The sequence below is a fragment of the Garra rufa genome, chromosome 17 (genome assembly GCF_049309525.1).
Source record: "Garra rufa chromosome 17, GarRuf1.0, whole genome shotgun sequence".
Lineage (NCBI taxonomy): Eukaryota > Metazoa > Chordata > Actinopteri > Cypriniformes > Cyprinidae > Garra > Garra rufa.
This window is the reverse complement of record NC_133377.1, coordinates 2,698,779-2,713,468: the sequence shown is the minus strand read 5'-3', so window position 1 is coordinate 2,713,468 and position 14,690 is coordinate 2,698,779. Positions and strand designations below refer to the sequence as shown.

The following is a 14,690-nucleotide window of genomic DNA, read 5'->3' as shown; positions in this document are numbered from 1 at the left end:
CCAGAAATAAGCAGCTTGGGCATCGCTAGTCAAGATGTTCTCCGTCATGCTATACCTTTGTTTACGCTCTTTTTAGTCTTTGTTGTCTGGCTTCAAACATTTTCTGCATCTTCAGCTGTACAGGTAATGATTCTTCCATTGTCACTGTTGGTAAAAATAATATAAGCTTGTTTCCCTCTCTAATTTTGCATCACCAAATACACAACGCTGCTAGCTGAAGTGTTTCCAAACCTATATAAATGTCTTTGTAAGCAGGAAAGGGTGTGATATCGATAAACTAAACAACTTACTATGTGGTGAAGACACGTATGAGCAGTATTAATTAAGATATTAGCCTAATATTTCACCTACCTAACCGGAAATGATAAGAACAAACACAAACGTTGTTAAGATTCCTGCCCTGGAAATCCTGGTTCAGTTTGGCCAACCACAAACACCCTTTGTTTCTCAGACAGTTTTTTGCACTCTTCTCCTTGACTTGTTATAACTTTTGTCAGTCTATAGTACTTCAAATGTTTGTCTGACTGATTAGTACAGCCCAAAATGTGACAATAATTGACAATTTTCAGCGGCAATAATCAGCAAAATATGTGCGTTTGTTCGTTTGGTTCAGTTGCATTATGTTCAGTGCTGCCAATGTAGCCAGTTGATGATGTCGTGAAAAAAAAACTTTTTTTTTTTGTAAATGTAAAATGAAAATCTTTAAAATAGCTTTTTTTTGTACTCAAAAAGTAAAAAAAAAATCACTTCTCAGTGAACTATCTCTTTAATGTGTACAGCTATTTAAATTAGCACCAATTACTGAATGCACAAAATGATTTTGTCCATATGTGCAGCCTGCACAGACTGCATTTGTTTTTTCACTCGGGTGTGGGTGGTACAAGTTATTTTAAAAGTCCAGTTTTAGATGCAAGAAAAAGTGATGTGAAAGTCAAAGCAGTGCAGCTTTGTGAAACAACATAAACATAACATCCTTGGCATTCACTATAGGTTCCACAGATGGACACACTTGGCCAGTTTAAATGTAAGACAGCTATGCAAAATATGTATTTTTTATTATGGGATGGATTTCAATCTTAAATCCACTCACAATAAAATTGTGACAAATATGCTGATAAGCCATCATGACACTTCAATATAATATACTATCATTTGTCAATCATTTGGGACAGGTAAGAGCACTCAGATTTGGCTAAATAAATTTTTAATCACTGTATATTACAAATAGTGCCTCTGAGTATTATAATAAATCTACATTTGTTTCAGATTTAAAACGTTCATGTACAAGCGGTTATAGACAACCACAGTTTTTGACCACCATATTTCGATGTTTCTTGAGAATAACATTGTTGTTGTCATCATAGAAGAGCACAGAGATGGGGCTGAGTTTGGTTGGAGCGCAGCAGGCCTTGGGCACTTCATCTGGTCTTAGAAGGTGAACCTGCCAGAGGAGTAAGTACATAGATGAGTTCATTTTGAATAGGTGTCCTAGCGTTGTAGTTTACAAAATCACATACAATGTCAAAATTATCAAAATGTTAAAGTACAAATTACATACCAGCAACTGGATCATGGCATGGTTTGTGGCATTCATACAAGAGCCCAGAGGGTAATCACATTCCCCATCACAATAATACGCAGAATAACCTGTAGGGGCCAAAACCCAGTCCTGGAGAAAAAAAAAATGCATACATTTTTAAATACACTTGATTCTTAATACTGTTGTTACCTGAATGTTCCAAAGCTATTTTTTGGTTTGTTTAATGACAGTTGTTCATGAGTCCCTTGTTTGTCCTGAACAGTTAAACTGCCTGCTGTTCTGCAGAAAAATCCTACAGGTCCCTTTCTTTGGTTTTTCAGCATTTCTGTGTATTTGACCCCTTTCCAACAATGACTGTATGATTTTGAGATCCATCTTTTCACACTGAGGACAACTGAGAGATACATATGCAACTATGACAGAAGGTTCAAACGCTCCCTGATGCTCCAGAAGGAAACAAAATGCATTAATAGCTGGGGGGTGACAACTTTTTGAATTTGAGGAACTTATTTTGTCTTCTGGAAAATATGTAAGTGTCTTTTGTAGCTTCTGAAGGGCATTACTAAAGACAAAAATATGATATTAAGGCAAAATAAGAAAAATCTTAATTCTGTTCAAAAGTTTTCATCCCCCAGATCTTAATGGATTGTGTTTCCATCCGGAGGATCAGTGAGTGTTTAAACCTTCTGTAATCCCTCAGTTGTCCTAATCATACAGTCATTGTTGGAAAGGGTTCAGATACACAAAAATTTGTGGGACCTGAATTTTTTTTCTAAAGAACAGCAGTTTAGCTGTTCAGGACAAACAAGGGACTTGAACAACTATCACTAAACAAACAAACAAAAAAAAAAAAGACACAACAGTGGATCATTCAGGTAACAACACAGTATTAAGAATCAATGTATGTAAACTTTTGAATGGGGTGATTTTTATAAATTGAACTAATATTTTCTCTTGTGGAATATATGTAAACATCTTTTATGTGAAATACCTTATTTAGGTCGGTACTAAATAAAAAATGATATGCATTTTGTATGATCCCTCTTATTTTGATAAAATAATAAACATTCAGCAGGTTCTGCAAGGTGTATGTACAACTTCAACTTTATATAAAATTATATATTTAAAGACTCTAACAGCACAGAGACTTCCCTACTTGTATGTATGATGAAAAGTAGGTCACTGAATCATTTACTAAATTGATTCTTTAAAAAAACTTGATTCAGTTCATTATGCTTCAACTTTCTGTATTTCAATACAATGTGACTTATTAACTTCTTGTTTGTTGTTTGAAGGTGTAAATGTATAAAAACTAGGATTTTTCACCTTCCAGCCAAGGTCGCTGAAGCTGACATAGAGTTCATGTTTCTTACAGGCCTGGCGTCCGCTGGTGGCATGATTCTGATCTAGAATAAGTGAGATGATCACAGTTCAAAGACAAATCATTTCATATGCTTCTTTAAACACAATCTGCCTCTTAAGGCGCTTATTGTGGCTCACCAAATATGCCGGGTCTGTTTGGGTGTGGCAGGTCGTACTTGGGTTTTTTCTTGCGTGGATTGTTGTGTCTCAGAGCACGAGGTGGGCGGCAAGGGGCTTGACTGGCTCTGAAGAACGTCACCATGAAAGGCTGTTTGGAGCGCGGTCCGCGCCGACCCACCAGACCCACCCATGCGGCTGACAACGACCGGTCTGAGAAAACAAGACTTCAGCATTTTACCATTTGACCTGATCGTGGTTTGCCTCAATAGGTCAAAGCTTTGCCAAGATACATGGTTTTCATAAACTGAAACCAAATGTTTGTCGCTTGTTGAGCAGAATTCAGTACCAGTTGGTTGCAAAAGTCAAAAACTCCTTCAGTAACTTTTATAAGACTTGGTCTAAAGATAAATCGGCTCGATCCCATGACCTTGGCATTAACCTGTTTAAACTAGAGGCAGGCTACAAAGAGCAATTGAGTTTAAAAGCCCAAAATAGAATTGAAAACAAAAATATTAAAAACACCATGTTAAATCAAAACCAAATAAATGCATTCATTAATATTTTTATAATAATATTTATATTAAATATATTAAAAAAAAAAAAATATATATATATATAGCTTCAATCAGCGCTTTAAGGCATTTAAGCACATATGAAAAAAGACATTATGTAGCAAGCCTCTCTTTTTTTGCAAATACAGGTAATTTATCACAGAAATATTACGTTTATGACTGTTATAACACCAGCTTTGGCTCCTTAAGACTTTGCATGCTTGTTTACAGTGTTGGGTGTAACGCGTTACAAAGTAACGCGTTACTGTAATAATATTACTTTTATCAGTAACTAGTAGTGTAAGGCATTACTCGTCTGAAAATTGTAATATTATTACAGTTTTCCCGAGCTAGTTACTTGCGTTACATTTGCCAGTAGCACCTTCATCACACACAAGGCACACGACAACACAGAGAACAAAAGGGAAGGGGAGGGGGCGCGAATGGAACAGTGATTGGTCTGGGTTTGGCACGAGGTATCATTAAATTACCATCACCGATTGGTCGACACCCGGCAGCCAGCAGCAGAGCGGCACTTGCAAATAGAGACCTGCAAACCCGCGGGACCCAACGCAACAGAGTTCGGCGCGGGACAAAACTTGATGGACAAGTGCGTGTGCTGGTGCGGGCGGGTAGAGACGTGTGTGTGTGTGTGTGTGTGTGTGTGTGTGTGTGTGTGTGTGTGTGTGTGTGTGTGTGTGTGTGCGCGCGGGATGCGGGAAAATAAAATGATTCGCGGGACTCCCGCAATATAGAAATATCTAAACATAAAATATCTAACAATAAATAAAAAAATGTTATTCATCTATTGCACATAAGCAGCAAGAACAACATATGATTAGTAAGAGCAAGAATAGGCAGTTTCGATTTAAAACTTGTTTGCAGCATGAGCATGTAGCCATCTGTTGATTTTTGGAACGCATCTCCAATCAATGGTGTTAAAAGATATAATTCACTCACTGCTCAAAAGTTTTGAACAGTGCTGAATATTGCGTGCTTACGAATCACAACACACGTAGACCTTTATGAAAGATTAATTGTGCATAATTTCCATTGTGTTATAAGAGCTTTATGAGATCGCGTATGTACGGATGCACGCAGTAGTCATGCTTTTTTGTTAAGAATAACAGTTTTTTTGTGTAAGAAAAAAAAAAAGTAACTAGTAATATAACTAGTAATATAACTAGTTACTTTCTCCAGGGAGTAATAAAGTAAAGTAAGGCATTACTATTTTTGAGAGTAATATGTAATATGTAATATATTACTTTTTTGAGTAACTAACCCCAACACTGCTTGTTTAGAATCACCTGTTGCATGTGGTCACCAGGTTTCGTGAAGTTTTGAGTTTTTCTTTAGGCTTTATAGGATTTTGGGTAAATTCAGACAGGCCCCTTTTCTAAACAACGCCAAAGGGCAAATTTCAACATTTACTTTTGATAATTATTGACCCAGAAAGTCCAGAGAAATGTCCTGCAGTGTTTTTTTTTTTTTTTTTTTCAAAATTGAGTAAAAAAACCTAGGACTAGTTTGCAAAAGAAGGTCTTTGATATCTTCTCAATCATCTAAGAATCGATTGGTTTGACAGCAGTGGTTTTAGAGGCAAAGTATATATATTAGCCATATATTAGTACGTAAGGAATAGCTCACCCTCCTCAGTTTCCACATAAAGCCGTATGCCCAAGTTACTCCGAGGGTGGAGAAGCCAGCGATTGCTTGCTGAAGTCACATCAAATGCCAGCCAGCCCTCTTGACCTGCAGGCACAGACTGCATATCCAGCAACACCAGCTCAGGCTCCCTGTCAAACCACAAGATCTTAATGTCATTTCCATTCTAATTACTGACGATGGATATAAGGGACATTGATAAATGAAGAACTACTAAGAAACTAAAAAAAGTATTTAATGTCAAAGATTTCTGCTTACTAAACTCTAAAATAAAATATCTTAAGGCTAGAATACACTACACGACTTTTAAGAACTGAACAGATCTTAAAATACTCTGCATCGCACACTTAACTTTAATACTCACAAGAGTAAAAAATGGCCAGGCTTTAAAGTTGTTCCGATCACAAAAAATGTTTTGACAAATGAAAACAATATGGTATCATCTCTAAATATCAAGAATGTTTGATATTCTCGGAATGGATGGAATCAAAGCAGTGGTGAGGCGAGTTTCTCTCTGCCTTTTTTTAAATCAAATGTAAATTCATTACTTAGGCTACATTATTAGAAATTTTTACAGACTATTTTATATTCCATTTATTGAAGCCAATTATTTTTAGTTATTTATTCCCAAATAATAACTCAGGGCAGTGACAGTTTAATCAATATAATTTATTTATGAACTTATGTTCAGCTGTTCTTTGTAATACTTAATTTTTAACTGTTTTCAGTATTTTCAGATCATCGGTCATTAAAACCCTGTAAATGTTGGTCACAGACAAAGAGATTTACATTCCTCCGAAGTTGATTACTCACTAAAAACTCCCACAGATCAGGATTTCATTCCATTTTTAATCTTATTTTGACGTAACAAAGTGGTTATATCTAAGTTGTTTAATCACTTTTTTAAAAATAATTTCCTTTTAAGGACTATATTGTTCATTCAGGCTTGATTTGGAAACACTGAATGTGCACAAACACAAAATGTGCGATTTATTGCATGAACCAATCCCAGCAGAACATAACAAGTCATGTCCAATCATGTCGTGATGGAGGCATTGCCTCCTCTCATGTGACTTTCCCCCATTCATTCTCAGTTACCCCCCAGCAAACCCACCCACTGTTTTAGGGGGTCTGTTAAAACTCAATAGGGCTTGAGGGAGGGAGAGAGACGCAGACTCCCACTGTAACTTTACCTGCTGGTTTACTGTTGGACAATGTTTCTTTAGAAAATCATGTGATTTACACAATTTTTAATGTTATGTTTTGCAATATTGGCGTTGTTTTATTTTTTTATTACAAATTGATTTGCAATCCAATATTTTGAGGAGGAAATCAAAGAATCAAAGTCTGAAGCGAAAAAATCAGAGTCTGTGACCATCATACACTACTTGACTTTCTATGAATTCTGTCAACTCAAATCTGCAGACTGGCTCTGACTTATCGCAACTAGCATTAAGCTTAAGGGCAAATTTTGTGTAGTGTATTCCAGCCTTTTAGTCTCCTGAATTAAATTTAGTTCTACATATCTGTATGATCATATGTGACTATGACCTGTGTCTTTTCTCCCTCTGGATTTCATAGACAGAGATATGGAGGGTGCGGTTTGCTCGCCAACCCACGGTAAGAGTTTTATAGATGCGAAACTCGGCAGCGGTGACGGTTTCTCCCTGAGGAAGCGGAGTGAGATCGAAGCGGAACTCCTTCCAGTACGGCCGAGGCTGCAGCAGATCCTTCTCCTGCTCCACTGCGGTAAGAGACAGAGGCCAGAGAGAGATTTAAAAAAACAACAACTACCACATGTGTTGAGTGAGTGTGAAGACACTTGAGATGAAGAAGACATGTTAGAGGGCTGATTGGCAGGAGAAGAAGGGCAAACAAAAACTGGAACATTTGTTCTGGTGGAGCTCGGCAGATCGGACTGACACCCACGGCCGGGCTCTGCAGTGGGGTAATTAGAGGCGTTGTGGAGCTGCTGCAGCTCAGCGCACCACCACTAATTACAGTCCAGCGTTGTATTTTTAGAGGAGTGCCCAACAGTATTTTCATCCACTTCATCTCATCTTTTTTCTGCCTTTCAGTGGGGCCTGTAATTCCCCACAGCTGTGTGCCCACTACAACATCACATGGCCTGCGTGATCTGGACTGGCCTTTGTAGATCCACAATAATCAAGATTTACATTTAGAAAAGCACTAGGGCTGTCCCCGAATAGTCGAAGATTCGATGCATCGATATGCGGAGCCTGATTCGACCACCGATCTCACAGTCGAATCTTCGCGGGTGAAACGAGCATCATACCATTTTGCCAATATGGGGGTGCTCATTGCTCAATGTCTAATTGCACACAGAACTACTGGTTTTGTACGGTTATATTAAGTTATATACAGCCTTTGATTATGATAATGCAGTAAAAACAAAAGTGAAAAGAAAGAAGCGTTCAGTAAATATTTTTAACGTGTTTGTGAATAATTCCAACCACCCCTGTGACAAATTTAATTTTCACTTTCTCTGATGCATGACGAGATGAGGACCATCTTGACGCGTTTTTGCCGTTGGAGGCGCCTCTTTTGAATGGTTTTCTGTTGGCAGTGAGCGTTCTGTGCCCTGTTTATGCGCCCCCGGCTGCTGCGCCTCGCGTTTTGCAGGAGCGCTCGTGAGCGCCTGAAGTTGAAAAAAAAAATCAACTCTGAGCGGAAAAACACCCAACGTCATTCGCGTTCTTTTCCATTGTCCAATCGAATGAATGGAGATGCGGGTCTTCTGTTGTGATGGCGAAAGTTTACCGTTGCTTAAAAAGTCCGGAGACTGCAAGAAATGGAGGAGAAACCTTTGGTGTCTATCGTGGGTAACCCGGAGCTGTATTATTTAGGGTTTCTGCTAATATGACAGTTTACTTAACAGCAAAAAACTAAGTTAGAGCGCTCGCGCTATAATCCTTTGAATTGACTGACAGGACAGCTGTTTTGGTCGTTGCTTAGCAACATAAAAAAACCGCAGCACACTGCTCTTTCATTAAAAGTCACCAAAAAAGGCAGTGCTGTGCGCCTCGCGTTTTTAGAACTAAAAGACGCGTTCTGTGTTTTTATTTAAACCTAAATAAGTTTGTCTGTCAGTTGGCAGGCAGTTTTGGTCGCTTGTAAAATAAAATAAAAATAGTTTTACCCTCCTGCTGACTATAGTGTCGTGCCCCTCCCAACCCATTCACACACGCACATAAGATGATTCGACTATCGGTCGACTATAGAAAGATTCGAAAATTCTGATTCGACTATGAAAATTCATAGTCGGGGACAGCCCTAAAAAGCACAGAGAAAAGGAAAACACTATATTAAAGACAACTGGCGGGAGTGAGAACTTGATTTTCTGAAGAATGTCTTGAACTCCAGGCCATGATGCTTGTGTGTTGTGAGTATTCGCATTATGTCCGCCATGTGAAAAGTCTTAGGAAAAAAAAAATAGATCTTTGAAGAGCCAGAAATGGTTCTTCTATGGAACTGTTGCGTAACTCCCTTTTTGGAACCTTTGATTTTAAAAGAGAATGGACAAATTTTTATGTAGTGGAAAAAAGTTCGATTTTTTTAACCAAGAAAAAAGTGGTTCTTTTAAGAACTGTTCACTGGAAGGTTATTTGGTGAACCAAATGGTTCGTGGATAGAATTATTGTGAAAAAACCCTTTTGGACCAAATATTTTCAAGAGTCCATTAGAAAAAGGTTCTTTGAATTATTAAAACGTTCCTCAAACCAGTAAAAATGTACTTTTAAAGGGAACCCTTGGTATTAAGACTTGCATGGCTTAAAATAAAGTAAATGATGTCTTTTACAGAAAAATGTAGTAGAAAACCCATGAAAGATTTCAATTATCCAAAAAATCCACATTGTTTAATACATATTTTGGACAATGGGGGGTGCCATTATTTTGATCAGGTCAAGTTTATTTAGGTCCTAATGACCTAATTATTTTGATGATTTAAAATGGTTGCACTTTGTGAGCTACTGGCGCTACCTGTTACTATTTTTACTGCAACACAACTCTGAATATAAAATACTGATACATTGCCACATTGAACAGCTTTTGATTGTAATTTTGTAATCGAAGGGCAACAAGAGAAGCAATGTAAGGCTTCACTGCTTTCCTAGTGATAAGAAGAGGAGAAAAGAATGGGAAGATGCCTGTGGACGAATAAAACTTCCTAAAGACCTGCGTCTTTGTTCTCTCCACTTTAGCCCTGATGCCTTTGAGGCTTTTGGTAGACCACAGCTACTGAAAGAGCTTACAAACGGCAAAGACAAGAAATGCCAGATGCCTTCCTGCCAGGATGTAAACATGTTGAGACTTTTCATGATGCCGCAGCCACTGAAAGATTTCTCAGAACGGATTTCACTCGATATCCAGTGCGTTTAGACTCCTTGTGGGGAAAATCAATGGTACGGCATTTGGTTTAAGCCTACGTTTATATACATCGCAACCTGCTCTTTCAGTAGCTGTGCTCATCCTATCAGTATTTTATTTTCTGATTTGTGCTGCGGTAAAAATAGCAACAGGTAGCACCGGTAGCTCACAGAGTGCAACCATTTTACATCATCTAAATAATGGCGCCCCCATAGTCCAAAATATGTATAAAACATTTTTTTATTTTTTATTAACATCAATCTTCTTAATATCCAGGGATCCCTTCAAGAACTGTTCACTGAGAGTGTCCAATCACTTAGAAAAAGCAAAAGCAATCCTCTCCACAAGGAGCTATATGTTTTGAGGTAGCATTCATGTTCGTAGCACAAATAGTTACGCAGCGATGTTAATACTAAGGGTTACGGGTTTGTTTAAATCACTAACCTAAGTATGAGCAATAATAACAGTGATGCCTGCCTTAGCAAACACTAGTTTCATCTGAGAAAGGGGTGATACTGACCAATAATAGTGGGGCAGGAAAGACGTGGAAAGAGATGCAGTAATTGTAAATAGGATGTTAAACTGTTGTTTGTTTCGTGACAGATAAGTATCGTCTGTGTTTGGGCTGAGACAGGAAGAGAAGATGGAGTGATTGTGGGTCTGTCTCAGTGAACAGAATGTATTATCAATACACACTACAAGCCTCGTCAGCCTCTCAAAATCAATGGTAAATGGCACTGCATGTAAATAATTGTCTGGGTTTTTGTGTTAGAAAACAGTATTATTTATCATGGCCCCCTAAACGACATTAGGGCACTTCAGGCAGACTTAAAATGTCATTGTGTTAGCTAAAATATCAAACCAAATGGCATTTTCAAACAAATTATATTACATGTGTTCTCATAATTAACCACTTTCTAGTTGTTTCTGCAATGACATTTAAGTCAAGGTGAATTTCTGTGAACACATAAAAGCTTGTTACCTTCTCAAAACAAAAAAAAGAAGTAAATAAAAAAAAATCATCATTTAATGTACATTACCAGTCAATAGTTTAAAAAAAAAAAAAGAAGTCTCTTCTGCTCACCAAGCCTGCATTTATTTGCAGTCAAATTTCGAAATATTTTTACTATTTAAAATAACTGTTTTCTATTTGAATGTATTTTAAAATGTAATTTATTCCTGTGATTTTAAAGCTGAATTTTTAGCATCATTACTCCAGTTACATGATATTCTGATTTGCTGCCCAAAAAACACTTATTATGATGATGTTGAAAACAGCTAGTAGATTTTTTCAGGTTTCTTGAATAAAAAGTACAGAAGAACAGCATTTATCTTAAATAGAAATGTTTGTAACATTATACTGACTAATATACTGACACCAAGCTTTTGAATGGTATAGTGTATAATGTTATGAAAGTTTTTTATTTCAGGTAAATGCTTATCTTTGGACCTTTCTATTCATCAAAGAATCATAAATGTTTTTAATACTAATAATAATAATAAAATGTTTCTTTAACAGCAAATCATATTAGAATGATTTTTAAAGGATCATGTGACACTGAAGACTGGAGTAAGGATGCTGAAAATTTAGCTTTGATCACAGGAATAAATTACATTTTAAAATATATTAAAACAGAAAAGTTATTTTAAATAGTAAAAATATTTTAAATTATCACTTTTTGCTGTATTTTGGATTAAATAAATGCAGAAGAGATAAATCTTTCTGTTCATAAACTTTTGACTGCTGCTATTGTGACTATATTGTGATTTTGCTTCTGATTTTATTATAATGACTTCTTTAGTTTATTAACTTGATCTCACATGTATTCTAAGGCAGACAGGCTTTCATATAAAACAGTGTTGATACTGTCAACTAAATTTATTGAAAAATATACATAAAAAATGCATTTTTAATTAAAATAAAGCAAAAATAAAACATACATTTAAAAAAAAAAAAAAAATAGAAATACTGCCCTACCAAATAACTAAAGTAAAATAAGCTGAATTTAAAGTAGGCTACTAAAACAACAACAACAACAAAATGACGTCTGAATTAAAATGTTAAAACAAAACAAAAATGATGGCAAAAGCCCATAACAAAATTACTAAAACTTTAAAACCAAAATTAAAAATAATAAATCTATAAATAATATATGTGACCCTTGTTGTTACTGTCAGCTAAATTTATTGAAAATATATCAAAAAATGCATTTTTATCAAAATAAAGCAAAAATAAAATATACATTTTAGAAAAAGATAAAGAAAAATAGAAATACTGCCCTGGCAGATAACTGAAAAAAAAATAAGCTGAATTTAAAGTAGGCTACTAAAACAACAACAAAAAAATGACAGCTGAATTAAAATATTAAAACAAAACAAAACTAAAACATAAAAGATGACAAAAGCCCATAACAAAATTACTAAAACTTTAAAAATAATAAATCTATAAATAATATATGTGACTGAGATTTATACAAAAAAATAAGCTTTCCACTGATGTATGGTTTGTTACGGCAATATTTGAACTATTTGAATATCAGAAATCTGCTGGTGCAAAAAGTCTAAATATTGAGAAAATCACCTTTAAAGTTGTCCAAATGAAGTTCTTAAAAAGTGTCCAAAATATTTTCTGTAAAAGTATTTACTGTTGCAACAAATTTCCCATTGTAAAATGTTTAGATTGTATTGTCTTTCCTTTAAATAATAATTGATTTAATACTCAAGTAATACAATGAAATTTACACATTTTAGGTGTAGTTTATATCCACACATGGGCCACTCTACAGTAATTAATGTCTTCAGTTTGAAGTGTGTTTAACCCTTGCCAGCTGTCACTTACCCAGGTTGACAAAGCTCATAACCGTGTCGGCCTCACTAACCACAGTGCCGAGGGGCGGCGTGTGTGTGCTTAAGGTGGGCAGCGCAGCATGACTGACCCCTTCCGGAGTAAAGCCCAAACCCGGTCCATCGTCGGCCTCGGACGACACGGCATGGTAAAGGTCCAGCATGAAGAGCGGGGCGGAGGAAGGGGGCCGCAGCGGCGGGTGAGGTCTGGGCCGTCCGGGTAAACCCAGAATGGATAAAATCTCCTTCTGCATCTCTTTCTTTTCACGACCGCTCAGCCTTCGAAAGCTGGAATGAACCACTCCTTCCACCTGAGCCCAAACACAAAGCAGCATGCAGAGATGGAGAAGGACGGGCAGAGGAAACAGTCGCCACCGGCCTCGGGTTCGACTGCCACAGCCCTCCTTCCTCCCTCTGCTTGACACAAACTCAACCGCACGCTCTTGTTTGTCCATTGGTGTGGCCGAAGAGCTCTGCTCCATTGCAGCGGTCTACAACGAACGTATTTGTCCCTCCAAAACCTCTGGGTGTTTACCCGACGTCAGTCTTTTCTGGAATGGTCTGACTACTGTCTTGAAATTTAACTCAGACGTCTAAGCCACTCGGATTCCACAGCAGTCATCGTTATTTAGGAGAGTGCGATGTTTACTGCTACAAGCCTCTCAGTTTATCGCCTTTTGACTGTCGTTCCTCATGCTGTCACTTTATTTACCAAACCACAAGACTCACGGACGACAAACAATATCCTAGACACTGGAAACAAACAGGTCTTCCTAGAAACTTGACTCCCTTCAGCGGTGACCTCAAAGTTGAAAGAACTAAGCACAATGTGAAATTAAAGTCTTTAGCTAGAGTAAATAAAAAAGGCCTCACAAACATCAGGTTTCAAAGGTTTCTGGATCAAACACAACACCTGCTTCTGCTCCGTTTGAAAAGATGATTCGCAACTCCAAGCTGATTAAATCCTCTGTTTAATTGAAAAACAAAAAGTTTTGTGGTAATCCAGTAATATTGAGGTTAGTGTTTAATCCAATAGGTGGAAATATCCAAGATATTTTTTTTTTTGATTTTGTTCAGCAGGATAGTGTTATCGTCCCCAAATGTTTTCTTTTTCCTGAATTGTGAAGATTCCAGCGAGCTGTGGTATTCTTAGCCTGCGTGCTGCTCGTGTTGAAGGCATAATCTGAACACGGGTGACCTCCTTCCCTCCAAGATACATGCTTACGCAGAGGGAGTGTTTCCAACGACTGGATCCTCCGCCCTCTCTTCCCTAAACCCTTCTCACCTCAATCTCCATCTACCCTATCCTATCAAACCGTCTCATCTTCTACACATACCTCACAAATTGCTGACAATTATCATGTGGTTTGGCATAAAGATGTTCTCAGATGTGATCCAGCCTTTGCACAGACTAGAAATGAGTTCTTATGGCTACGGTAATATGAAAACTATATTTATATTCCGTGGTTTCAACAGTAGCCAAAGAGTGACAGATCATGGCTCTCGTAAGACGTAAAGATGTGAGTATAAACTATTCTCTAAATATAATCTAAAACCATTTTAAACCTTTTCAAAAATCATATATAACAAACACTTTTGCATCATCATATTAAGTGAACAACTATTTGGAATATTCATATGGAAAAATATTATGGCTATTTAGGTGAAAAGCTTATGGGCGAGACTTCTGGTTCATTAGCTGCTATCCACCTTATTTTTCCTGTAAGAGTGGGTGCGGCCATTTGTAAATTTAATGGGGCGTCCGGTCTCATCCGCATCCAGCTATTTTTAGCTGTATAAAACAGCTCATTTTGCTGCTTGATATTGCAAATTGGGTTGTCTTACCATATTATTTGAACAAATTATCTGAATTATGAACACTCTGGTTTGTAGTACAAACAGTTTTACCGTTTACTGCACGTTGTTATTCTTCTTGTTATTTCCCTACAGCGGATAATGAACTGGAAATCTCTCTCACAAGCTTACTTTTCGCGTTGAAAAATAACAAAAAATTGTCCTAATCACTGAAATGTCACAGCCATTCAGAAGCGCACTGCACTCCTAACAAAACGTATAAGTTTATAATCTAATTCATAAATATTAAACCTTTTTAACATTTTTGAAAGTACATACTGAGTGACTGATACCATCTTTGTCATGGAAAACACTTCTTAGTTCGCACTGAGGTCGCCGTTTTAACCTACATGTTTGTTTTAATT

General features: G+C 37.0%; 1 protein-coding gene across 1 annotated transcript; it reads right to left on the bottom strand.

Annotated features, from left to right (window-relative positions):
- Positions 1-1,036: 1,036 nt before the first annotated feature.
- On the bottom strand, positions 1,037-13,620 carry bmp8a (bone morphogenetic protein 8a). The gene is made up of 7 exons (XM_073821618.1): positions 12,467-13,620; positions 6,790-6,982; positions 5,221-5,369; positions 3,041-3,232; positions 2,867-2,946; positions 1,559-1,669; positions 1,037-1,441 (listed from the first exon to the last, which is right to left on the bottom strand). Exons 1-7 carry the CDS (start codon positions 12,951-12,953, stop codon positions 1,292-1,294), a joined length of 1,362 nt encoding a protein of 453 aa, XP_073677719.1. The 5' UTR covers positions 12,954-13,620; the 3' UTR covers positions 1,037-1,291.
- Between the last annotated feature and the right edge of the window lie 1,070 nt (positions 13,621-14,690).